At 37.6% G+C, this 27,365-nt stretch overlaps 1 protein-coding gene across 1 annotated transcript in view; it reads right to left on the reverse strand.

Moving 5' to 3' along the window:
• THEMIS (thymocyte selection associated) overlaps positions 1–27,365 on the reverse strand; it is a 191,164-nt gene that overhangs the window by 146,703 nt on the left and 17,096 nt on the right. Inside the window, exon 2 of the mRNA XM_055535590.1 lies at positions 6,303–6,461. Coding sequence (XP_055391565.1) covers positions 6,303–6,461 — 159 coding nt within the window. The remainder of the gene's footprint in view (positions 1–6,302; positions 6,462–27,365) is intronic.

Here is a 27,365-nt window from a genome sequence, read left to right on the forward strand (position 1 = left end):
GTCTAAAGAGAAAGCATTTATTGCACATGCTTAATAACACTATGAAGGAGAAACAAATATTTCCAAGAAGTAATCTAGATTGGAACTTTACTATAACCCAAACTTTACATGATTTACTGGTGTATGTGGAGAATGCAATCAACTACCAAATATCAGAATGTATTTTTGTTGTATTTGGCAAGAATGACATGTTTTCTATCTCATAAAAGAACTTAACCAAGTGGGCTGTCTTAATAAAAAAACAAATTATGCTTCTAATACAATATGTTTATTTCCATAAACAGTTGAAGTGATTGCTTTTTATTTTTTACTATATTGAAGATTTTTTAGGTAACATAATAAATATATCTAGAAACATAACATTGATATGTGATGCAATCAGCTATGTATATTGCAAGCTTAATTTCTCACATTTTAGCAAAAAATCAGCTTCCAGTTTGTTCCCTTAAAGAGTCCTTGACAACTCACTACAAAGCTTTTCTTTCTTAATTGTTGCTTGAGTTTTCATTTGCTGGAGTTGCATCTATACAGCTATATTTACTGATTAAAAGCTATATATCTTTCTTCAGTAGGTGTCTTTATTTGCAAAGAAAGGGTACCATGCATATCATTGTCAATGTTATGGCCATCTTCATCAAAACTTTTGAATTATCAACAAGAAATAAAGAATCTACATTTGTATACTTTACTTCAATACAGAAGAGTGGATGATGTCAAAGGGATGGTGGAATAAGGGCCTTTGAAAATTGTCTCCTCCATAAAAGCAATAGAGAAACTGGTTAAAAAAAAATCACCAGGATTAATTTTTTCAGAACTCTGGAAATTAATCAAAGAATTACAGCAATCTGGAGAAAATTTATTAATGGAAAAATATTAAGAGCTGAATCTTTTTAAGAACAGCAAACTTTGTGGCATTTTAACTTGCTTGTATTCCCACTCTTCCTAACCCTCTTCAACTTCATAGTAGCTTGAAAACCAACAACCTACGATCATAGCAAAGCCAGCAGTCATAAGATGGGGCAGAAGCTGGAGTTCCTTCAAATCTCATTCTCAAAAATACTTATTATTTGACATGTCTGGTGACTCCGTGGAAGATTCTGTTTGTAATGCCTCTATTTGGTCTATTTTGAGTTCGGTGAGGGGGAAAAGACTTTTCCTCAGGGCATTTGTCAAAAACAATGAGAGGCAATTATTTAATTTTTGTGGTGTGTAACAGTTGGGGAGGGGGAAGGTTAACCAAAAAGCCTAAAATGAAAAGCTCAGGAATGAGATGTCCATAAGGACACTGAGAAGTTCCAACACATTCCTGGAAATCTAGAGGACCACATAAATGTATATGACCCTGCACATGCCCAAAACGTGTGCATGCTCAAGAAAGACCGAGAAGTCCATAAACTCTCAATTCTGGTTGTCTTTGAAGCTTTATATGAGCAGGAAATAAAAGTTAAGCAAGAGTTTTCAACTGCTTGGTTGAGTGCTTGAATGCATCTCCAAGTAAACACAGAATCTCTTCAAAGACTGAGAAACTTCTTGGTTCCAGTTGTTTAAGGAAATCTCTGTACACACTTTCATTGCCCTCCAAGCAACGACTTCTATAGCAGAGACTTTAATGGCTGTATGTAACAGAGAATGTAAACTTTGCAGACTTAATTCAGAAGAATCACTAAACAATCAGCAATAAGAAGACCCGAGGAGGGAAGAGAATTCAACTTCTAGAGTTGATACATTATATTGTTGAAAATATGCAATTTTCGACATTAAATTGCAAGACAGGCAAAAGAATAAGAATGTCTGGCTCATAAGCAAGGGGAAAAATTCAATCAACAGAAACTGTTTCTGAGGAAGCCCAGACACTAGAATTCCTGGAGAAAGAATTCAAACAGCTATGTTAAATATATTCAAAGAAACGAAAGAAACTGTGTCTACAGAATGAAAAGGAAGTATGAAATCAAGTCTTAGCAAATAGAAAATATAAGTCAAATTTGAAAGTAGGTCAACTGAGATTATACATTCTAAGAAACAAAAAGTATGAAGAAACAAACAGAGCTTCAAAGGCCTGTGATACACCATCAAGCATATCAATATGTGAAAAATGAATATCTCAGAAGAAAGAGAAAAAAGTGTAGAAAGAATATTTGAGGAAATGATGGCAAAAACTTCCAAAATTTGATGAAAAACATTAATCTACACTTTAAGAAACTCAACATATTCCAGGTAGAATAAACTCAGAGATCCATGGCTAGACACATCATAATTAAACTGTTGAAAAGTAAAAACAAATAGAGAACTTGGTGGGGGTGGAGGAGAAAAGAAAAGATTCATCATGTACAAGGGTTTCTCATAAAATTAAAAGCTAATTTCTACTAGAAACCATGGAGGACAGAAATCACTGGGATGACATACTTAAAGTGCTGAAAGAAAAGGACTATCAACCAAAAATTCTCTGTCCAGAAAAAAAAAATCCTGTAAAAATAAAGAAAATATTAAGACATTTCCAGATAAACAAAAATTGAGAGAATTTATCACTACCAAACCTTCCATACAAGAAAACACTCAAGGGGGTACTTCAGGCTGACATGAGAGGACACAAATCAGTGACTCTATTGTATGTGAAGAAATGAGAGTTATCAATAAAGGTAACTACAAAAGCAAAAGACATTTAAATGAATGCTTTGCTTTCATTTTTTATCTCCTAGCTTATTAAAAAAAAAGCTGCATAAAAAGTCACAATCTGTGCTGATGGGCACACAATGTATAAAGATATGATTTTTATAATAATAAAAACACCATCATGGCAAATAGATGGGGAAACAGTGGAAACAATGGCTGACTTTATTTGGGGGGGCTCCAAATTCACTGTAAATGGTGATTGCAGTCATGAAATTAAAAGACTCTTGCTCCCCTTGGAAGGAAAGTTATGACCAACCTAGACAGCATAGTAAAAAGCAGAGGCATTACTTTGCCAACAAAGGTCCATCTAGTCAAGGCTATGGTTTTTCCAGTAGTCATTTATGGATGTGAGAATTGGACCATAAAGAAAGCTGAGTGCTGTAGAATTGATGCTTTTGATCTGTGGTGTTGGAGAAGACTCTGAGAGTCCTTTGGACTGCAAGGAGATCCAACTAGTCCATCCTAAAGGAGATCAGTCCTGGGTGTTCATTGGAAGCACTGATGTTGAAGCTGAAACTCCAATACTTTGGCCACCTGATACGAAGAGCTGACTCATTTGAAAAGATCCTGATGCTGGGAAAGATTGAGGGTAGGAGGAGAAGTGGCCGACAGAAGATGAGATGGTTGGATGGCATCACCGACTCAATGGGTAGACTCCAGGAGTTGGTGATGGACAGGGAGGCCCGGAGTGCTGCAGTTCATGGGGTTGCAAAAAGCTGGACATGACTGAGCAACTGAACTAAACTGAACTGAACCAAAGAGTAAGAAACAGAGCTATATGGGAGCCAAATTTTTTATACCATTGAAATTAGATTGGCTAATCCAAACTAGATTGCTAAAAATTAAGACATTAATTGTAATCCCCAGACTAATACTGAAAAAATCACTAAATATACACACATATAATTAGATATTTTTTTTAAAAAGCACCAGACTTCTGGTTTCTAGTCTGGCATACAAGGAATTTGGAAGATATCCCTCTGTCCAAAAGAAAAGTGAAATCTGAACAAACTGAAAAAATCAGTGACTATTCTTAGGTACATTAAAGAAGTGAGATCAGAGGACAAAGTACTGCCTCCACAACTGGAGAGACAGACAGGCAAGTACAGAGAATCACAATTTACTAGAGAAGAAACTACTACAAAAACCAGTACCAGCGTAGACAAATCTGAACTGCAATCAACAAATTGCTGGAGGCTTAAAGTGGACAAGTATGAGAGTAAAAAACCTTCAGGGAGATCTAGTCATAGGGAGGGACCACAATTTTTTAAGTTCTACCACCAAAAACTCAACCTAGCTCTCACAGTAAATATCAAAGAAAAATCCCCTCATGCTTCTCATAGAGGGAAGGTAGAAAAACCCATTTTGAAACAGGCCAGAGCATTCTATTCTTAATCTGTGCTTTATTAAGACTCACTGACCTGGAGGGATGAAAATACACAGCTAACACCCACTCTAGCTTTCAACTTCGGGAAAATACACAAGAAAGCCCACTCGCGCCTTTCCACTTGGGGAAAGGGAAATACCCAGCTTTAGCCTGCACTGGTTTTCCACGAAGGAGAAGGGAAATACCCAACTCCAACACAACTAAGGATGTGGGGAAGGTGACCAAGAAGCACTCGTGAAGTTCACAATTCAGAGGCACAAGTTCACAAAAATACTATAACATAATCATAGGACTAGAGAATGTTTCTACCCCTGCCACACCTTACTGGCATATTGCATGCATGCATGCCAAGTCTTTTCAGTTGTATCCAACTCTGCGACACTATGGACTGTAGTCTGCCAGTCTTCTCTGTCCATGGGATTCTCCAGGCAAGAATACTGCAGTGGGTTGCCATGACCTCCTCCAGTGGTCTTCCCAACCCAGAGATCGAACTTGTGTCTCTAATGTCTCCTGTATGGGTTTTATTCTCAGGCAGAGTTCACCAAACTATAGTTCACAGGTCAAAATCTGCCAACCCCCTGATTTAGAAATAAATTTCTATGGAACCACAACCACCACTGGCTTAAGTAGTGTCTGTAGCTTCTTTCATGTAACAACATCAGAGTGGAGCAGTTGTTATGAAGACTATTTGGCAAGTGAAGTCTTAAATATTTACCCTCTGGTCCTTTACAAAAAAAGCCTGCCAACTCTGGTCTAAAGAATAAGACAAAAAGGAGTACGTCAAGGCTGTATATTGTCACCCTGCTTATTTAACATATATGCAGAGTACATCATGACAAACACTGGGCTGGAAGAAGCACAAGCTGGAATCAAGATTGCAGGGAGAAATATCAATAACCTCAGATATGCAGGTGACACCACCCTTATGGCAGAAAGTGAAGAGGAACTAAAAAGCCTCTTAATGAAAGTGAAAGAGGAGAGTGAAAAAGTTGGCTTAAAGCTCAACATTCAGAAAACGAAGATCATGGCATCTGGTCCCATCACCTCATGGGAAATAGATGGGTAAACAGTGGAAATAGTGTCAGACTTTATTTTTGGGGGCTCCAAAATCACTGCAGATGGTGACTACAGCCATGAAATTAAAAGACACTTACTCCTTGGAAGGAAAGTTATAACCAACCTAGATAGCATATTGAAAAGCAGAGACATTAATTTGCCAACAAAGATCTGTCTAGTCAAGGATATGGTTTTTCCAGTGGTCATGTATGGATGGGAGAGTTGGACTGTGAAGAAAGCTGAGCACCGAAGAATTGATGCTTTTGAACTGTGGTGTTGGAGAAGACTCTTGAGAGTCCCTTGGACTGCAAGGAGATCCAACTAGTCCTTTCTGAAGGAGATCAGCCCTGAGTGTTCTTTGGAAGGACTGATGCTAAAGTTGAAACTCCAGTACTTTGTCCACCTCATGTGAAGAGTTGACTCATTGGAAAAGACTCTGATGCTGGGAGGGATTGGGGGCAGGGGGAGAAGGGGACGACAGAGGATGAGATGGCTGGATGGCATCACCGACTCAATGGACGTGAGTTTGAGTGAACTCTGGGAGATGGTGATGGACAGAGAGGCCTTGTGTGCTGTGATTCATGGGGTTGTAAAGAGTCGGACAGGACTGAGTGACTGAACTGAACTGAATGTGTATAGTATGGTGCCCAAGATACTATGGTAACATAAAAGAGTGATATCTAGATTGAATTACAAAGTCAGCAAAAGTTTTCTAGGAGGCATAATATCTAAGCTAATTTTTGAAGGCAGAGTTATCTAGACAAAGAAGAGAAGCCAAACTTGTCAGTAAGGCCAGAAAATGAAGTTTAGCAGTGATCCAGGGAGCTAGGAATAAAGAGTGCAACTAAGATTAAGAAAGATTAATTAGTTCTACATAAATTATGAAAATATATCTGTAATTTCTTCATTCCCACTATCTAGCTCAACTAATGGTGCATATAGTTGAACTCACAAATATATCTTAGCAGAAAATATTAATTCCTAAGTAAAACATGTTTACTGAAAAGGCGAGAAAATATTTGCCTTCTATTAATCCTTAAAAATCACTTAACTATAAGACTTGAGGTTTTCACCCACTACCCTAGAATAAAACAAAAAATACCATTTTTTCATTGTTTTCAGTTGTAGAGATTATATAACATTTAACAATACAGTTTTTACAAATGAGAAATGGTTGCAAAATATGTACCTGGAAAATTCATAGGCAGTTCAAATGATTGAGGAGACACACAGCCTTCAACGTGCTCACAAATTTCAGCCATGATTTTCTTAATTTTGAGGTCAGTAATTTTAATCACTTCTCCTGTTGACAAACAGCATTCATTTCCAAACATTTCATAAATAGATCCTGAAAAGAGGATGAAAAAAAGAATTCAATAATGAAGACCAAAGTAGGAATCAAAAGCCTCATATGAAGCGTTTTTATTCAGTTCTTCTCTTAGACACCTGCTAACCAGGAATTTAATCAAGTGTGGCAAAATGTATAACACGTGCTAGGAAAAAGATTAGATTTTTCACTTCATCCACTGGCAAAGTGTAAACAATCTTATTTTTGCTATTATTGTAAATTGAATTTATGGTTTCTTCAGTACCCCTAGCTCAACTTTCCAATGTCAAGTTCAGCCATGTCTTCCCTGCTGGAATTTATGATATTTTTTTGCTAGGTCACAGAGTGAAACCCACATGAGTCAATAAGGATCTAAGTAAATACTGCAAACAAGGTTGTAATACAATCTAATCTCCAAAGACATAGGGCTTGTATACCTGGGTTTCATATTAAGAGCATTACATCTATTTGTAATACCTAGTTCTTTTCATCATCATGAATATAACATTTTGCCCACTTTTTCTCTTGTTTTTGACAAGCTGGAAACAATTCTCAATATCTGATGGCAATAGAGGGCAGACCAATCCAGGCAAACTGAAAAGCTTCATTTTAGTTCAGGATTTCAGTCTTCTTCCTAAGAAACCTTTTACCATAGATGTCAAACCTAAATTTTTCATCTATTTAATTTTTCTTTTATATCTCCTGATGGAGAAACATTGAACAGTGAAATAAGTAAAAGATGAGCAACAGGAAACAGGAGAAGCAAAAGTTCTGGATAACCTACCCTCACTGAACAGGAAACAACCCCCAAACTACATCTCTGTGATACTGTCACTTTACAATAAAACAGGAAACTAGAGGTTGATATAAATAAACATTGCAGAACTGTGGGATTTTAAAATATATCAATTTCCTTTCCTCCAATATGATTTAAATCCTCTTTACCACACTAAAATATGAACAATAAGAGCATAAGATTTTAGGTTAGTTGGTTGGTTTTCTGAATTTTTCTCTGCTGAGACCCTTTCTCACAGATATAGCAGGTATCTAAAACATTTTTATAGCATTAATGGTTATTATGAAAGCTATTAAACCCAGCATTTAATCTAGGTCTATCCTGTAGCTCAAACTGTAAAGAATTTGCCTGCAATGCAGGACACCCAGGTTCAATCCCTGGGTCAGGAAGATCCTCTGCAGAAGGAAATGGCATCTAATCTAGCTTTAAACAATTCTGTGATTGTATCAGTCTCAACAGGGAGCAGGGGACATATGCAAATCAGAATGATTTGAGGAGGTTTTACACAATTCATGAGGTTCTCGGAGCAAGTATTCTGGGGTGGTTTGCCATTCCCTCCTCCAGTGGATCACATTTTGTCAGAACTCTCTACTATGACCCGGTCCATCTTGGGTGGCCTTACACAGCATGACTCATGTGTGCAATGGATGCAATAGACATAAACTTGGGCAATGGACACTAATGCAATGGACATGAACTTGGGCAAACTTCGGGAGATGGTGAGGGACGGAGAGGCCTGGTGTGCTACAGTCCATGGGGTGGCAAAGAGAAGGACACAACTGGGCAACTGAACAACAACATGGAGGTTTCAACAAAGGGGTGATTTACACACAGGCACAGCCAGTTCTAGAAAACACAAGAACATAAATGTCCTGATCTCACTCTTCTTCCACTGGATCATAAGCCAGTGCACCCCAGTTCAGCCAGAAGCTAGAGGACAATGGAGCTGCTGACTCCACAGGAGTCAGCCTTCCAGGCAGAGTGGAAATGAAATCTAGCATACCAATCTTATTGTCCAAAAATGAGGGTCATTTTTGCAGACAAGCTAGTGTATGCACTCCTCGTATCCTTCTAAAACTCGCTTCTTTTCTCACATTATTCCCTTAACTACAAACACATATGTTCATTACTTTTCATTAACTTCAATACGTTGTGTTGTTGGCCATCTCAAATCCCTCATGGAACACACTGGGATATTAAATAATAATAATAAATCCACAGTGACATTTTCTTCCAGTGAGCTCAGAATAGTTATTTGCTGATTCTCATTTGGCAATTAATCTCACAGTAGCATTTTACTTTTACAGTATTATCTCATCCTGTATTTAACTTTTTATGACTTTAGTTTCTATTACTCCCAATTTAATTTTAAGCTTCACGAAAAAAATGCTGCATTATATTATTGTATATCTACCAACACATCAACCTCCCTTCCTCATTTATTGAGCAATCTTTAATGAACACTTACTATGTGTCAGACATTGTAATTGGCAGTAATCTAATTGACATTGTAATTAGAGATATAGAGGCTTCCCAGGTGGCTCAGGGGTAAAGAGCTCCTCTGCCAATGCAGGAGCTGCAGGAGACGTGAGTTTGATCCCTGAGTCAGAAAGCTCCGCTGGAGGAAGAAATGGCAAGCCACTCCAGTATTCTTGCTGGAATAATGCCATGGACAGAGGAGACTGGTGGCTTACAGTCCATAGGGTCACAAAGAGTCAAACACGGCTGAAGTAACTGAGCACACATGCATGCATTAGAGGTCCAATGCATATGTTTTCTCCATAGAAGCACTGTTTTGAAGGTAAGAGACAAGTAAGCAAACAATTGCAGCAGATTATGAGAATGCTATAATACAGAAAATACAGGGCATTGTGGGAGTAAATTGGCAGCATTTAACTAAGCAATTACATGGTAGAGAGATTAGAGAAAGAATTATGGAGGAGACCACAGCCTAGCTGAGTTTTAAAGGAAACCTCACAAGATGTTAGGGCAGGAGAGGATATAGTATTTGAAAAGGCAGTGAAGTGTGAAAGAGTCTGATACATTCTGGAAACTTCACATAATATTTTATGTCTCAAATATAAGTAAGAAGTGGGAATTGGTAAGAAAGGAGACTGGAGAATTAGAGGGAATCCAGATCATGCAGTGTGTTTATAAAATTACCAATAAACAACAACAACAAAACAATTAAAGTCTGAAGCAACCTCAGAGTCAGAGAATTTACATTTTCAGTTATCAGGGTGCAGGAACTAATACCAATTTAATGAGAGGTCATACATATCTAGGCGCTTGCTATCCAAAGTGTGGACTGCTGCATCACCTGGGAGCTTGTTAGGATCTTAGCCAGACCCCAGACCTGCTGAATCAGAACCTGCATTTTTAACAAGATCCCCAGATGATTCATAAGTACATTAAGGTCTGGAAAGCACTGGTCTAGACAACAAATGTATATCTGAAATAGGCTCTGTTCTGAGATTGTAGCAAGACTCAGCAGAGAGAAGGACATGTCAGGTAGAGGAAGCATTCAGCGTCACTGAGGCAGAGGATGTGTCAGTGGGGATATGGAAAGGGGAGGATTTAAAATAGCAAAGTGACATGGTAAGATTTTTGTCACATGAAATAGAATATAATTTGATCTTTCCCATTTCAGCAGAAGTCTGGCTTAATTTCAACACAATGACTGTCTAATTGCAGATGTAATGTATAGCAAACTGACTCACTTGGAATGTCATCTCTTTTGCAAAGGTTCCACCAGAATTCAAAATTAAAAGATGAGTTTATGTGAGATTACATATCAACTCACAGGGGACAGAAGTCAAAATTCTAAGAGGAAATTCCATGAGTTTTTGTCACCATATAAAAACCTTTTGCCACTTCAGGTCTCTTTCTAATCATACCCCTTCTTTAGAAAAAAGAAAATCCACCCCCCCCTTTTTTTTTCAGTCATACAAGGAAAAGAACCTCATGAGAATGTTAATCTTTAATACTTGTCTTTAATTCTTTGTGACTTGCAATTTTCTCTAAGTAAGAAAGCTATGAACTCATTTTTAATAAAGAGAGAAGTCAGTGATACCCAACTCTAGAAAGTTATGTCCATGATAGGTGACAGGAAATACAGCAAATCACAAACTCCTGAAACTTGAAGAGTTCTTGTACATTGTTATCATTATTATGTCTCTTAAAATACATTTTTCCTCAGTGAAAATATAAAATGGTTAATTTAAAAAACAGCCAACACTCATAATCTCAGAACAAGCACATTATAATATGCCTAATTGCCTTAAAAAAATTGCTGAGATGTGTGTCTGAATAATGTGTTGTGTGTATATAGATATAAAAATAGTTTTCATTTCATTTTTAACCACAAGACATGCATTTTCAATATGCAAATCTCGAATCTATTAAATCTTTACAGATTGATTCTTTCCAAGTCAGAGCATATGTATTCAGGATAATGCCAAACATCAGAGAAAGCTGGAACAAAGCAGCCTGTTTTCAGTGATCAAACATTGCCCCTGAAGGCTGTAATGAAAGAGTCATGTGCATTTGAAATCACCTGTTCTGTAATGCTACTTTGCTCAATAAAAAACACATTAATATCCTTTTATGAGTCCATCCCTTATTTGACAATCCACATAAGCAATGCTGGGATCACACAGGGAAAAAAAAAAAAAATTGGTTCCAAAGCTTTTCTTCCTTTTCTTTTACAAAGTTGAAAATGTGTGGCAGTCAGGAAAGAGGAAACTTGTTAGAGGCCTTTTTTCCCTTTACTCAGCCTGTAATCCTTTCCTCCATTCCCCTTGCCATCACTTCTAAGCCCTGCCATGCCAACCACTCATTCCATCATCAGTCTGTCTAAGTTCAACCAACCCTAAAAATTTAGCTCATGTTCATTGTCTTCTTCAAAGCCTTCCTGTATTTCCACCTAAGAATTAATTCTTTTCTCTGCTTTAATAGTACTTTGCATGTCAGTTCAGTTCAGTCACTCAGTCGTGTCTGACTCTTTGCGACTCCATAAACCGCAGCAGGACAGGCCTCCCTGTCCATCACCAAATCCCAGAATCCATCCAAACCCATGTCCATTGAGTTAGTGATGCCATCCAACCATCTCATCCTCTGTCGACCCCTTCTCCTTCTGTCCTCAATCTTTCCCAGCCATCAGGGTCCTTTCAAATGAGTCAGCTCTTCACATCAGGTGGCCAAAGTATTGGAGTTTCAGCTTCAACATCAGTCCTTCCACTGAACACCCAGGACTGATCTCCTTTTGGATGAACTGGCTGGATCTCCTTGCAGTCCAAGGGACTCTCAAGAGTCTTCTCCAACACCACAGTTTAAAAGCATCGATTCTTTGGCCCTCAACTTTCTTTATAGTCCAACTCTCACATCCATACATGACCACTGGAAAAACCATAGCCTTGACTAGATGGACCTTTGTAGACAAAGTAATGTCTCTGCTTTTTAATATGCTGTCTAGGTTGGTCATAACTTTCCTTCCAAGGAGTAAGCGTCTTTTAATTTCATGGCTGCAATTACCATCTGCAGTGATTTTGGAGCCCAGAAAAATAAAGTCAGCCACTGTGTCCTCTGTTTCCCCATCTATTTGCCATGAAGTGATGGGACCAGAGGCCATGATCTTAGTTTTCTAAATGTTGAGCTTTAAGCCAACTTTTTCACTCTCCTCTTTCACTTTCATCAAGAGGCTTTTTAGTTCCTCTTCACTTTCTGCTATAAGGGTGGTGTCATCTGCATATCTGAGGTTATTGATATTTCTCCTGGTAATCTTGATCCCAGCTTGTGCTTCCTCCAGCCCAGCGTTTCTCATGGTGTACTCTGCATAGAAGTTAAATAAGCAGGGTGACATGTATCTCCATTATAACTGCTGTGTGATCATTATCACAGTCTGCAGTTGTGGTATTATTTTCTGACCACTGATATATATATATATATACACATTAGAATTTTCTATGCTTTCCTAAAGAAAAAACATCATCTTAACTATATTTATACCCCTCCCCACATGTGCACAGATAATTGCACCTCTTTTGTTGATTAGTATTTAGATCCTTAGTGAATGTTAAATTATAACTTAGCTTTACTGTAAAATGACAACAAGTTACTGGGAATAGAGTACAAGTCTTTCTCCATCAACAGTTTAAAACATAGTTAACCCAAGGCTGTATGCAGGTCAGGAAGCAACATTTAGAACCGGACATGGAACAACAGACTAGTTACAAATAGGAAAAGGAGTACGTCAAGGCTGTATATAGTCACCCTGCTTATTTAACTTCTATGCAGAGCACACCATGAGAAACACTGGACTGGAAGAAGCACAAGCTGGAATCAAGATTGCCCGGAGAAATATCAATAACCTCAGATATGCAGATGACACCACCCTATGGCAGAAAGAGAAGAGGAATTCAAAAGAAAGTGGAGAGTGAAAAAGTTGGCTTAAAGCTCAACATTCAGAAAATGAAGATCATGGCATCTGGTCCCATCACTTCATGGGAAATAGATGGGGAAACAGTGGAAACAGTGTCAGACTTTATTTTTGGGGGCTCCAAAATCACTGCAGATGGTGACTGCAGCCATGAAATTAAAAGACGCTTACTCCTTGGAAGGAAAGTTATGACCAACCTAGATAGCATATTCAAAAGCAGAGACATTACTTTGCCAACAAAGGTCCATCTAGTCAAGGCTATGGTTTTTCCTGTGGTCATGTATGGATGTGAGAGTTGGACTGTGAAGAAGGCTGAGCACTGAAGAACTGATGCTTTTGAACTGTGTTGTTGGAGAAGACTCTTGAGAGTCCCTTGGACTGCGAGGAGATCCAACCAGTCCATTCTGAAGGAGATCAGCCCTGGGATTTCTTTGGAGGGAATGATGCTGAAGCTGAAACTCCAGTACTTTGGCCACCTCATGTGAAGAGTTGACTCATTGGAAAAGACTCTGATGCTGGGAGGGATTGGGGGCAGGAGGAGAAGGGGACGACAGAGGATGAGATGGCTGGATGGCATCACTGACTCAATGGACGTGAGTCTGAGTGAACTCTGGGAGTTGGTGATGGACAGGGAGGCCTGGTGTGCTGCGATTCATGGGGTTGCGAAGAGTCGGACATGACTGAGCGACTGAACTGAACTGAACAGAACCCAAGGCTTTGGCATGGATTATATCTCTAATAACAAATGTACGAGTATATGTGAGATTAGCTGTTCACCTTGTGAATTCCCTAGACAAGGAATATTAAGAGCAAGTAATTCTATAATATGAATCTCTGGGGCTAAATTTTCTGTTTTTCCATTATGCTTATCATTTTTATATTGCTGGACTTGAGGATGAGGTTCATAAAATGATCTAAGTTTGATTTAATTTACTCTGTAAAGTCAGACTGATATCGTATGACACTATCTATAGATTAGGCTTGTTAGTAGAGATTTATCATTGCTACTCATAAACAGTTGTGATTATTCTTTGTTATTATTCTTACATAGCCAGTCTTCCATAAACAGAACTGTCTCCATCCCCCGTATGGCATAGACAAAGTCATTCCCACCCACGACATGAAGAATATATCTAAAAATAGATGAATATGATATACAAATGTAGTTTGCAAATAAGTAAGCATAAAACAGCAAGCTTGCAGCTTTGCTAGGGATGGATTCTACCAGCTGGATATCAGGTATATCTGAGAGGTGTACCACTGAGAGGTATATCTGAATATTAATAGGAAATGATCTTTCAAGGTCATAGAGACTCTCATTCCTTCTGCCAAACTATCATTAGGAGGAGGGCAAAACAGTGGCACCAAGTATTAAAGCAAATAATGACCAATACCAAAGATAGCTAAGGTATAATCTCTCTTACTTCTACCAATATGGGTTTTTTTTCTGGTGAATATCAGGTTTAAGTGTTAACTGAGAAATCAAGTTTAAAGACAGAAATACACTAGAAACTATAGTGAATGTTGGTGAGTCTTAAAAAGTCTGAACATGGAAGCAATGAAAGCCACAATAGGTTGAAAATGATGGAATCCAAGAGTCAATAAAGCAGATTAAAATCATAGTGAGGCCAGAAAATATCTAACTTTTCAACTACTCTGAGTAAAATATGCAGTATTTAGACAATCAGGTTTTAGTAGTTGATGGAGAAAGATTCACAGTGTCATGCACCAGCTAAAAATTTAAAGTTTGTTTAATGGTAGAATCAATTTAGCAGATTAAATGAAATTGTGCTTAGAGGGTTTGTAAGTTGGTGTAACCACTTACACCATGATGAAGTCATCATCATGGCTCTTTGTGGCAACAAGTATCAGAACAAGGGGACTCAGGGTGTATGAAATGAATATCCCTCCTACATAGCTATGAAACATTTCCCTATGATGATGGAGCAAATCAGTGGTTTGTATCTCCCAATATTATTATTGACCAAATATTCCCCTGGCTTTACCCAGATTTTAATGCTCAAAATTACATCATATGTAATGTCATAATCATATGTTCATATAATTATATGAACAATGTTGCATTCAGAGTTGGTTTATTATCCTAGGAATGACTTGATTTCAAGTACATTTTATATACTTCAATACATTTGCCTATGTATCACATCCTAAATGTTAAATAAAGCTGCTGTAGTCCTCCATAGCCATTTAAAATCATAAACTTGTTCTCCATATCCCATATCCATATTGATTAATGAATATCAATACATGGGTTGAATTGTTTATACATGGGTTCCAATGTACTATAATGTGTTTACTCCATGTGTACAAGATAAAACTTCACTATATTATAAATTTACCCTAAGTTCATGAGCACTGAATACTTCATTAACTATTTTGCTTACAAAATATGAATTTTGAAATTAATTTATATCCATGGAATTAAATAATAAAGATATATATACTTGAATTTAAATGCCTTTATTTTTATTTTTATAATAATTCATTTGTATTAAATTACCCATTTATAATGGATTGGGCAAAGAAAATAAACTGGACCTTCACTACAGGTAGTTTGAGAAGCACTTCTCTAAACTGTTAAGTACAAATATGACCACAGTCAGTCTGTGCAGGGAACCAGGATGTAGTCTCAGGGAGTTAGAGCTAGAGAAAAATCTGAATATACTAGAAAAGGGAAAGTTATGTAATATACAAAATCAGTATTATTAACTCATCTATCTCAATATCACCAGTGGCCTGAGTGCCCTGACTAAAAGACACAAGAATTTTAATCAACTTGACAGTAATAGTTCTAATTGCAAACTATTACACTGGCATTCTGATTTGTACATTATACTCTTCTGAGTTGTATGAGACAGTGCTTGAACCTAATTGAACCTGGACGCTTTGAACTGCTGCATCTACACAGCTAAGGAACAAAGCCAGGAGCACGTGAAATCCCCTAAAAGATGAATTTTGTGAGTTCTATCTAGCCAGTGTGCCAGGTATTCTCAATGAGAGAAATGGCAAATATCTAAACTATATTCTTCCATTCTCCCTTCCCATCAATAATCATCCATGGCACATTTCCAGCTGAATCAAGATGAGGCCTAATAATCCGCCTCAACATAAACTTCCAAGTGACTATCCATCAATTGAAGATGGCATGCCAGGTATAAATTATTCTGAGCCCAGTCCTGTACTCTGACTTTTCTTGCTTTCTTTAAGCCCCTTTGGGAGATGTTTATTTTTAAAGATTTTAGTTGTCCGTTTTGGCTAATTTACTCTCAAAGGCTTAGTTAAAAGAAATCTGGCAGAATACAGACTCTTCATCCATCATTTTTTTTTTCAGGTGGCTGCCTGAATTAAGGCATAAAACATCTAACTTGATAATAATCACAACTATATATAGCCCAATGGCAGCCAGAGGATGACTTTCAATTTCATTTTTATTTCTCAGCCAAGTGCCATTATTTCTAATGATCTCTTGAATCACTAGTCTTAGTGTCAGGAGCTTAAATACCATCACATCCTACTAATATATTAAAATGACTGAGTTTCTATACAATATCTCTACCAACTGGTTGTCTAAACTATATTTGAATACTTTCAATGGTGGAATTCCAATTATTTTAGTGTGACACACTTGGTGTGCATGCATGCTTTTGAGAAATTCTTATTGTTAAAAGCTCTGCATTTTAAGTGTAATATGTGTTCCTATAGGGTATAGAGACACTGAGAACTATGCTTATCCTTGGAATCATACAGAAAACAGTTATTTAATTCTCATATATAGCAGCCTTAAAATGTCTGAAGATAGCATAACCCATTGTTCTTTAAAACAAATCAATCTGTCCAATGATGGAAATATGTTCAGGGCCACTGCTTACAGCATAGGTTGCCCATTATAAAAGTACCTGAAGCACAACTTACTTGGATGTCAATGGCATTTGTGCAGTTCTGTAACAAGGCATCATGCCCCTCAAAAACACACATGCCACTGACTGTTCCAGAAAAGGTTTGATAGTGCCTGTGGGGATGTTCTAAGGTGGCTGCTTCAGCACCTACCACCATGTTTGAATTTCAACTAGTGAGAAAGAGAGATGAAGAGAAGGAAACATTCTTTTTGTTTCAGTGGCATGCAATAGAAATTTCAAATGTCAACTACTGTCTCGGTCCATTAGCTAAAACATAATCAAGTGGCTACTTTAAGCTTCAAGAGACGGGTATCTTTAACCAGGCAGCTGTGTTCACAGCTGAAATCTCTGTTACCATAGAAGACCGAGAGAACAGATACAGTTACTGGGACAGTTAATAGTCTCTCAAATGGTAAGGAAAATTTATGCATATTTCAGGATTTAAATTAGGCTTCGTGTGCCTATAAAATTTACATTGTCTTATGAAGAAAAAATGTACATTTTTATTTGAAACACAAAAGATAGGTTTGTTGCTGGCATTGAGACTGAAGGATAAAATTTCAGGGTTGAACTTTATATCTATTAAGAGATACAACTGTTGAATACACACATGCACAACTTCCTCTCTGTACTCATTCTTAAGCATTTAACTAGGTAAAAATCACAGATAAAAATGCCTTCTCTAGAGTCAGTGTCAAAAGTAGAACCTACATTTGATAAATATGTGACTTCAGGCAATATCTTCTGTAAAATGGGCTAGTACCTCAATTTATTTATCTTTAAAATGAGAATAGCGATTTTACCTCAGATAGTTGCTTTGAGGATCAAAATAGAAAATCAATTTTTAAGTGTACAACCCAGAATCTGGCACCTATTTAGGGCTCAATAGACTGAGTGACTGAACTGAACTGAACTGAAACATTAGCCATCATTGGTGTCATTATTATGATTTCATATGATGTTAAGACAAAATAACTCAATATAATGTTATACTATTGTAAACTGGTGTGATTTTCTTGGTTAAGATGAAAGATGAATGACTTCCTGTAGATAGGGATGGGGGTTCTCCTGAATAAAAAAAAATGTTATTTTCTTGTCATTCTAAAAAGAGAAAATTACGGAAGGGAAAACAGAAACTTGAAAAGATGGACTTGGGCTGGGAATCAAGAAGCATACATCAAAGGTAAATTTTTTTCCCATCCTGTACCAAGGAACCTTCAGTTCAGTTCAGTCGCTCAGTCGTGTCCGACTCTTTGCGACCCCATGAATCGCAGCATGCCAGGCCTCCCTGTCCATCACCAACTCCCAGAGTTCACCCAGACTCACTTTCATCGAGTCAGTGATGCCATCCAGCCATCTCATCCTCTGTCGTCCCCTTCTCCTCCTGCCCCCAATCCCTCCCAGCATCAGTCTTTTCCAATGAGTCAACTCTTCGCATGAAGTGGCCAAAGTACTGGAGTTTCAGCTTTAGCATCATTCCCTCCAAAGAAATCCCAGGGCTGATTTCCTTCAGAATGGACTGGTTGGATCTCCTTGCAGTTCAAGGGACTCTCAAGAGTCTTCTCTAACACCACAGTTCAAAAGCATCAATTCTTCGGCGCTCAGCCTTCTTCACAGTCCAACTCTCACATCCATACATGACCACAGGAAAAACCATAGCCTTGACTAGACGGACCTTTGTTGACAAAGTAATGTCTCTGCTTTTGAATATGCTATCTAGGTTGGTCATAACTTTCCTTCCAAGGAGTAAGCATCTTAGTTTGCCACAAATGGGTTACAAGTATACCAGCATATTGAAATTCGTCTTCCTTGAGGTGATCAACTAAGATAGGTCTGGGACGACTAGTGGCTTCGGCTGGTGGCTCTGGTTGAAAGTTACCTTGTCTGTTTACCCCATCCAAACAAATACAGTTGACTCTTGAACATTGCTGGGGTTTGGGGTGCCACCTTCCAGGTGGCTGAAAATCTGCCTATACTATACAGTCAGCCCTCTGTATCTGTGGTTCCACATTAATCTAATCAACAAATTAACTGAATACATGCTATGTGCCAAGCAAAATAACTATGATAAGTACTACTGATATAATGGTGAACAAATGTTGTATGACCTTAACCTTCATGAAATATTTAATATACTGAAATAAAAGGCATTAATCAAAGAACCATACAAATATATGATTATAAAAAGATAATTACTATGAAAAAAAACAACATGTACTAGGAGAAAGGGCCTGGGTTTGGGCTCTATGAATAGGACATCTGTATTAAATTTATAAGACCACTTAACAAATATTTATTGAGTCCTAGGAGTATTTATCTCAAGTTTAAAGTCTTATTAAAAGGTGCTTCAGCTGAGACTTCTGTTTCTGGAAAGATGAAGTAGACATACATTTTCCTAATCTCATATATTCCAGACTTGCAACTAAAGATGCTGGCAACCTAGAAATGCCAATGTGTACAGACAAAAAAAAACTCCAATAAATTCTGTTCTCTCTAGCCAAAAAGTCAGGAAAGGAACAGCCTAGTAAAACAGAAAGCTTTTTGACAATGATCACTCTACTCAAGCCAAACACCACAGAAAAATGGTTAGTTTCACAACCACCTACACCAGAAAAGGCTGGGTAGAGTTATTAGAATTGCACCCTCAATGAGTGTAGTAAGACGCTCACCCACCCTTTGCTGAGGTGGTGTCAGAAAAGGCAGAATTGAGAGATGGGACTTACATCTTTGTAAGACAGTAATAAATTCCCATTTTCTTTCAGGGAAACCAAGTGAGGAGTCTAGACTTCCAACTCCTCCCCCTTGCAGTGAGGTCAGAGGATGTTAGTGAAATATCAGGATTTTCCTCTACTGCCCAATGTAATTAGGCACCCCCTCACCACAAGAGACCATTACTCACAAGAGTAATGAGGCAGTATTATCCCTCCTATCAAGAGTGGTATCAGTGAAAAACTCATGAGGAGTCAGTAGTCCCACTATGACCAGCAGTAAGAAGGAGCCCTTCTCTTTTGGGTGTCAAAAGAGGCTGAAAGGAGAACCTGGGCTTCTAACCCCACCTAGCAATAATGAGGCAATGTATCTCATCTCCTGTTGGAGAAATAAAAATCAGAAACCAAACAGAAAACTAAATATATAACAGACTTAAGCTTTGACATAACAATAGTTACATTAAATGTAAACAGTCTAAATACATCAATTAAAAGAGTTTGACAGACTGGAGTAAAAAAAAAAAAAATGACCCAAAAATATGCTATCTACAAAATACTTAAAATATAACAGTATAGACAGGCTGAAAGAAAATGGATGGAAAAGATATATCATGCAAAAATGTATCAAAGGAAAGCAGGAGGAGCTATATTAACATCAAATACAGTAAACTTCAGATTGAAGAAAATTGCTAAGGACAGGGATATATACTACATAATGATTAAAGGGTCAATATACCAAGAAAATACAGCAATCTTAAATATGTATATATCAAACAATGGAGCTACAAAATATGTCAACAAAAACTAATTCAACTGAAAGGAGAAATAGACAAATCCACAATTATAGTTGGAGACTTCAACATCCATCACTCCACAACTGACAAAACATTAGATAGATTATCAGTAAGGATATAGAAGATTGCTTTCAAGTGCCCATCCATTCTGAGATATTCTGAACCATGAAACAAACCTCAACAAATTTAAAGAACTGAATCATAGTATTCTCTGATTACAATGAATTAAACTAAAAATGAATAACAGAAAGATAACAAAAATTCTCCAAACACTTAAAAACCTAATGCCATACCTCCAAATAATCTGTAGGCCTAAAGAAAATTGCAACAATTGCAACCACAAATTTTGACAAGGATAAGGAAGTACAGAGGGGAAAATATGTATTACTAAATGATGATATTAAAAAAGAGAAAAATCTCAAGTAAATATTCTAAGCCTTTTCATTAAGAACTTGGAAAGAAAATAATATATAGAGAAAAATCAATGAAAGATGATTCCTTGAAAAGATCAGTAAAGATTACAACCATTAGAAACTCTGAAAAAGAAAGAAGATACATTTCAAATAAGATGAGTAAATGAGAAAATAATCACTGCAGATCCTCCAGATGGCAAAAAGGAAAAAAGAGAATCCTACAAACAACTTAACCTACATAATTCAACAACTAAGGTGAAATGAACCAGTTCCTCAAAAACCACAATATACCACAACTCACCCAAAACAAAATAAATAATTGTTTCAGTTCTTTATTCTGCTAATTGATTAGTAATTACCAAGTCCTGTAAAAGAAAACTCCAGCCCCTGGTTGTTTCACTACAGAATTCTATCAAATTTAAAAGGAAGTATTTTCACCAATTCTATACAATCTCTTTCAGAAAGGAGAAGAGAGAATATGTACCAATTTATTTTACAATCTAATACTACCAAAATCAGACAGACATCACAAGAAAGAAAACTGCAGACCAATACTTATACCAATATAGACAAAAAATCATTCACAAAATTTTAGCTAATAGAATACAGCAATATATTTAAAAACTATATATCATAACTAAGTGTGGTTAATCCCAAAGATACAAGGTTTGTTCATATATTCAAAACCAATCAGTGCAATCCTCTATATTAAATTAGGCTAGAGAAGGAAAAGCATATGACCATATAAATTGATGTAGAGAAAGCATTTGACAAAATTTAACACACATTCAAAATAATTTTAATAAAAAGAACTCTATGTAAAAGCCAATGTGAAAAAAATGAAAAGACAAGCTACAGATTAGAAGAAAATATTTCCAATCCATGTATATAGAATTTACAGAGAATTAAATCAAATAGTAAAAAATCAAACAATTCCATTAGAAAATGGGCAAAAGACATGAGCAATCATTTCATTGAGGAAGAAACACAGGTGGCAGATGAGCACATTGTTAGCCATTACTGAGTGCAAATTAAAAGCACAATGAGAATCACTACATACTTCTCAAAATAGCTAAAACAAAAAAAGTCACAACAACAAATTCTGGTGAGGATGCAGAAAAGCTGAAATACTTGTACATTGTTGGAAGAGAATGTAAAATGGTAGAGTCACAGGAAAACACAGTTTGGCAGTTTCTTAAAAATATAACTTAACATGCAACTACCAGTATTTCACTCTTGGGCATTAATCCCAGAGAAATAAAAAAATTATTTTCACATAAAATCCTGTCTACAAATGTTTGCAGCAGCTTTTTTTAGAATAGCCCCAAACTGGACACATACCAAATATCCTTTAACATGTGAATAGCTAAATAAATTGTGGTACATCCCTACTATGGATACCCCTCAGCAGGAAAAAAAGAACTATTAATTCATCCAAAAATCTGTATTAATCTTCAGAGAATTATGCTGAGTGAAAAGGTCAATTCCAAAAGGTTATATGCTGCATGTTTCTCTTTACATAACACTTTTGAAATGAAAAAATTATCAAAATGCTGAACAGAATAATGGTTAAAAGGGGTGAAGTAGGAGATGGGGAGAGTGGGAAGGAAGTCGGTGTGGCTATAAAAAGGCCACATGAGCGACATGAGGCCAGAAATGCTCTGCACCTTCACTGTATCAATGCCAATATCCTGGCTGACATGCACCTTAGTTTTGTAACACGTTACAACCGTTAGAAACTAGATGAAGGTTACATGGGATTTCTCTGTATTATTACTGCAATTTCACAGGCCCATAGTCATCTCAAGTAAAGGGTTTAATTTAAACATGTGTGTGTGTGTGTGCACGTGTGTGTGTGTGTGTCATGCCTGTGGTGCAGTGCAACTTTTCACATCAGTGACAGACTAAGAAAGCCTCAGTCAAGCACGTGAACATAGGAAGACCAAGCGAAGCAGTAGAAGGAGCCTGAGGAGAATGAATAACCCCTAACTGCAGTAAGTCCTTAGGAGAGTCATGATAACAGCAATAGAGGCTGTGGTTTACATTGATACTGGAAAAAATGTGAGTTTCTTCCTACCTTTGGGACACCCAGAGGGTCCCAGAGGGACTCTAGAGCAGCAGCAGTTTGTCCATTCAAACTTTCTGCAAAAATGGACATATAATTTGAGCTGCCCAGTACTGCAGCTAACAGCCACAAAGGGCTCAGGAGCACTTCAAATGTAACCAATGTAACTGAGGAACCCAATTTAAAAACGTATTCAATTTAAATTGCCACAGAATGGCTAGTGGCCACTGTATTGAACAGTAGCACCTTTTGGAAGGCAAAAAAAAAAAGCTTATATGAGAGCCTAGGTTCTGCTACTGGTAAAGTGCTTCAGAACTTGGGTAATTTGGGTCTTCTCGTATCACCTTGATTGTCCTCTTATGCTAATAAAATCAGCCACAAACAACTTAAAGTATAGTCTCTTACATATGTAGTAGGTGATGTATGATTATGGCCAAATGGGGTCGATCTGGAAGGCTAGTTATTAATATTAAGGAATAGGCATTCCATCCTGAACCCAGGATGGGGAACACATGTATACCTGTGGCGGATTCATTTTGATATTTGGCAAAACTAATACAATTATGTAAAGTTTAAAAATAAAATAAAATTTAAAAAAAAAAGGAATAGGCATTCCAGAAAGTTAAAATAGCACTTTTCAGATTTAAAGAAATTAATACATATTAAAGAATTATATGGCATCTAGTGTCTTTTCGGAGAAGGCAATAGCACCCCACTCCAGTACTCTTGCCTGGAAAATCCCATGGACGGAGGAGCCTGGTAGGCTGCAGTCCATGGGGTGGCACAGAGTTGGACACGACTGAGTGACTTCACTTTCAGTGTCCTTTCAAGATGATCTGATTACAAAATACAAATCAGTTGAAGAGAACGTATGAAGAGTGGATTTGAACTGTAGGCAATATATTGACTGCTATGTTTCTAAGAAAGTTCTCCTAAGGGCTGCTTGCTTTTAGGAGCAAGAGCAAGACAGGAGAGGCAAGGAGAAGTTACCAGGTGCCATTAAGTATTCGGTGAGGAGAGCCAGAATAGACTGGTGGCCACAAATACTGAAATGGCCCTCCACAAACTGGTGAAACAAAAACAGAACAATGTGGCCAAAGTGACTTCCGGACCACGATGCTGGGGCACTAAGAGAAAGCTGGTGTATTAAAATGTGGAAAAACTGGAAAGGAAACACCATGCTCAGTTCCTAATATAATTTTCTGCCATCAAATGGTCATACTTAAGTAGCAATAGTCCTCTCTAGTTCCTCTTGAACAACTGCTTGGCAGCAGGCTGCACCAGAATTAACTGGAGAACACTTTAAAATAAAGATTCTAGGGCTTACTCCAAAAATTCTAAATCAGATTTTCCAGGGTAGAATCCAGGAAGATGTTTTTGTTTTTTTAAAGTTCCCTAGTATATTCCAAAGTTTACTTAGGTTTGAGAGATACTGTTACAAATCATGAAAAAAAAGTAAAAGAAAATCAGTACATACATCAACCTGGGAAATGATACAAATTTGGGAGTTAGTTAAAACTACAAGAATGAAAACAAGACACAAGGAACTCTGGATAGATCTCCTCCACTGAGAGCAAGAATAGAGTATCTAGGACACGTGCAAAGACAAATATTTAGTGTTATTACTTAATATACTTCAAAATCACTGCAGATGGTGACTGCAGCCATGAAATTAAAAGACACTCCTAGGGGGGCTGGCCTTCCGGGAAAAGGGCTCACAGGAGAGAAGGTCACAAGTAGGTAAGGCCGTATGTGACTTTTTGGGGCTCTGTAGTGAGTTGTCAGAGAAGGCAATGGCACCCCACTCCAGTACTTTTGCCTGGAAAATCCCATGGGCGGAGGAGCCTGGTAGGCTGCAGTCCATGAGGTCGCTAAGAGTCGGACACGACTGAGTGACTTCACTTTCACTTTTCACTTTCATGAATTGGAGAAGGAAATGGCAACCCACTCCAGTGTTCTTGCCTGGAGAATCCCAGGGACTGGGGAGCCTGGTGGGCTGCCGTCTATGGGGTCGCACAGAGTCAGACACAACTGAAGCGACTTAGCAGTAGCAGCAGCAACTCCTTGGAAGGCAAGTTATGACCAACCTAGATAGCATATTGAAAAGCAGAGACATTACTTTGCCAACAAAGGTCTGTCTAGTCAAGGCTATGGTTTTTCCTGTGGTCATGTATGGATGTGAGAGTTGGACTGTGAAGAAGGCTGAGTGCCAAGCAATTGATGCTTTTGAACTGTGGTGTTAGAGAAGACTCTTGAGAGTCCCCTGGACTGCAAGGAGATCCAACCAGTCCATTCTGAAGGAGATAAGCCCTGGATTTCTTTGGAGGGAATGATGCTAAAGCTGAAACTCCAGTACTTTGGGCACCTCATGCAAAGAGTTGACTCATTGGAAAAGACTCTGATGCTGGGAGGGATTGGGGGCAAGAGGAGAAGGGGATGACAGAGGATGAGATGGCTGGATGGCATCACTGACTTGATGGACGTGAGTCTGGGTGAACTCCAGGAGTTGGTGATGGACAGGGAGCTGCGATTCATGGGGTCGCAAAGAGTCGGACACGACTGAGTGACTGGACTGAACTGAACTGAACTGAATATACTTCAGCACAGACAATGAGATACACACATATGTGTCCAATATGTTTAACTTATAGTCCTGGGTAAGGGATAAAAAATGTCTGTATTTGAAATACACTAATCAGAAATATAGAATCCAAGTATAAACTAGTTAACCCCCTCCAAAATTAATCAGAAGCTCATATTCTCAAAACAACTCCCACAAGTGTCATCTACATTTATCTCCTATTAACACAGTTTTTTTTAAATTAGAATAATGGATATTAGTATTAAGATGGCTTTATTGGTAGTGAAAGTGTTAGTCACTCAGTTTGTGTTTGACTCTTTGCCACTCCATGGACTATAGCCCACCAGGCTCCCCTATCCATGGAATTCTCTAGGCAAGAATACTGGAGTGGTAGCCATTTCCTTCTCCAGGGAATCTTCCTGACCCAGGGATTGAACCCAGGTATCCTGCATTGCAGGTAGATGCTTTATCATCTGAGCCAAAAATGAGTGGTGTTCAAAATTAGTTTCAAATGTAACACAGACACTTCTCTTCTTGCTAAGGGGTAGAATTAAGTGAGCCCAATATAGGTCCTGGGCTTCACAATCCTGGTTTGGCAAAGCAACTTTGTCATCTAACCAGAAAGATAGCTGGAATATTGCTGCAGAAGTCTCTAATGAGCCTTTCATGGAAGGTGCTGTCAGAGTATTTAAAAAGACAAATAGTTTAGACTACATCAAGCTGACAGACAGGTCATATAAGTATTTTGACGTCTGTTTGCAAATAAAAATTCTACATTTGATAAAATTTCATGAGACCATATGCTTCTAAGGACTGAAGGCTACCAACATACAAAAAAATAACCTAGTAAAGGTGAATGATGACATCAATTCTTAGTCAGTTTGAAACTAGTCATTTTCTCCAGGAAGTTTGGCATGGCCTTTTTTTTATCAGTTATTCTTAATAAATGAGATTCCCAGGTGGTGCATTGGTAACCTGCCAATGAAGGAGACACAGGTTCGATTCTTGGGTCAGGAAGATCCCCTGTAGGAGGAAATGGCAACCCACTCTAGCATTCTTGCCTGGGAAATCTCATGCACATAGGAGCCTGGCAGGCTACAGTCCATGGGGTGGCAAAGAGTCAGATGTGACTGAGTAACCGAGCACACACACTCTTAATAAATAGAATGAAATTAATAACACCATGGGCTTATTTCAACAAATGAGAGCTGCTAAATTTTGCTGAGCATTGAGCTTGTGGGTTTTTAAAACATGATACTGCCTTGAATAATTCTGTTTTCTTTTCAAAAGAAATCTGAGTTAGAAAACCAACTAGCATGGAGCCCAACAGTAAAAATACAATGTTGCAGGTCACCTGTCAGGTGAATGGCATCTATCAGTAGACAATATCACTGCCAAATTTTTAATGACAACTGATAAACAAAAGGCTTATTGTTCCAAGTAAGAAGAGAATGTTCTTAACAGCAGAAATCAAAAATTCCATACTTACTTCTATCTTCAGTGGTTTAAAGCACTCACTTAAAGTGTGTTGCCATAAGAAGTAGTTTACTCAATGTACTATTTTAAAAAATCTTCACAATAATGTTATTTCTATACAAAAAGGTTTCCTTAGGTATATTATCAGAAAATTCCAATGTTCTAATCAGCAGTTGATCAAAACTCCATCATATACCAATCCAGGAGTGGCCACATAATTGTAAGCATTTGTTAGTGTAGCGATGGACAGGACACACTTCTGTAGCTGTTATGTCTGACTTCATGAGGAGTCTTCTTAGGGAGATCTATGGTGATTTAATGAGCTTTGTTACTGCAAATTCAGCATATTGCCAGGTATTACCAGTCATTCAGAGTATTAGCTGAATAAATGGATATTCTTGGAGATTTATTTAATCATTTATTTGTTTTCCTTTGTTAAATATCATTAAGAAAGATAATTGTTGATCCTGTTATTGGAAAAATAAAGTTTTCTTCCTCTCTTCATTAATAATCGGTGAATGGAAGTCTTGCACAAAGACTTTGTGGACAAGTCTTTCCCTCTAAAAGGAGGAGGTTAGTTTTGTTGATTTGGAATACTGTCTTATTCTAAAAAGTGTAGATTTACTAGAAATGAAGAAAATAACTTTTGTTTGTTTTAAATGGACAAATTCCAAGAAGACAGGATTAAGCGAGATTAAAAAAAAAAAAAAAAGGATCCTTGGGGCTGTCAGCAGCTGC

Source organism: Bubalus kerabau, chromosome 9, assembly GCF_029407905.1.
Source record: "Bubalus kerabau isolate K-KA32 ecotype Philippines breed swamp buffalo chromosome 9, PCC_UOA_SB_1v2, whole genome shotgun sequence".
In the NCBI taxonomy this organism is placed as follows: Eukaryota; Metazoa; Chordata; class Mammalia; order Artiodactyla; family Bovidae; genus Bubalus; species Bubalus kerabau.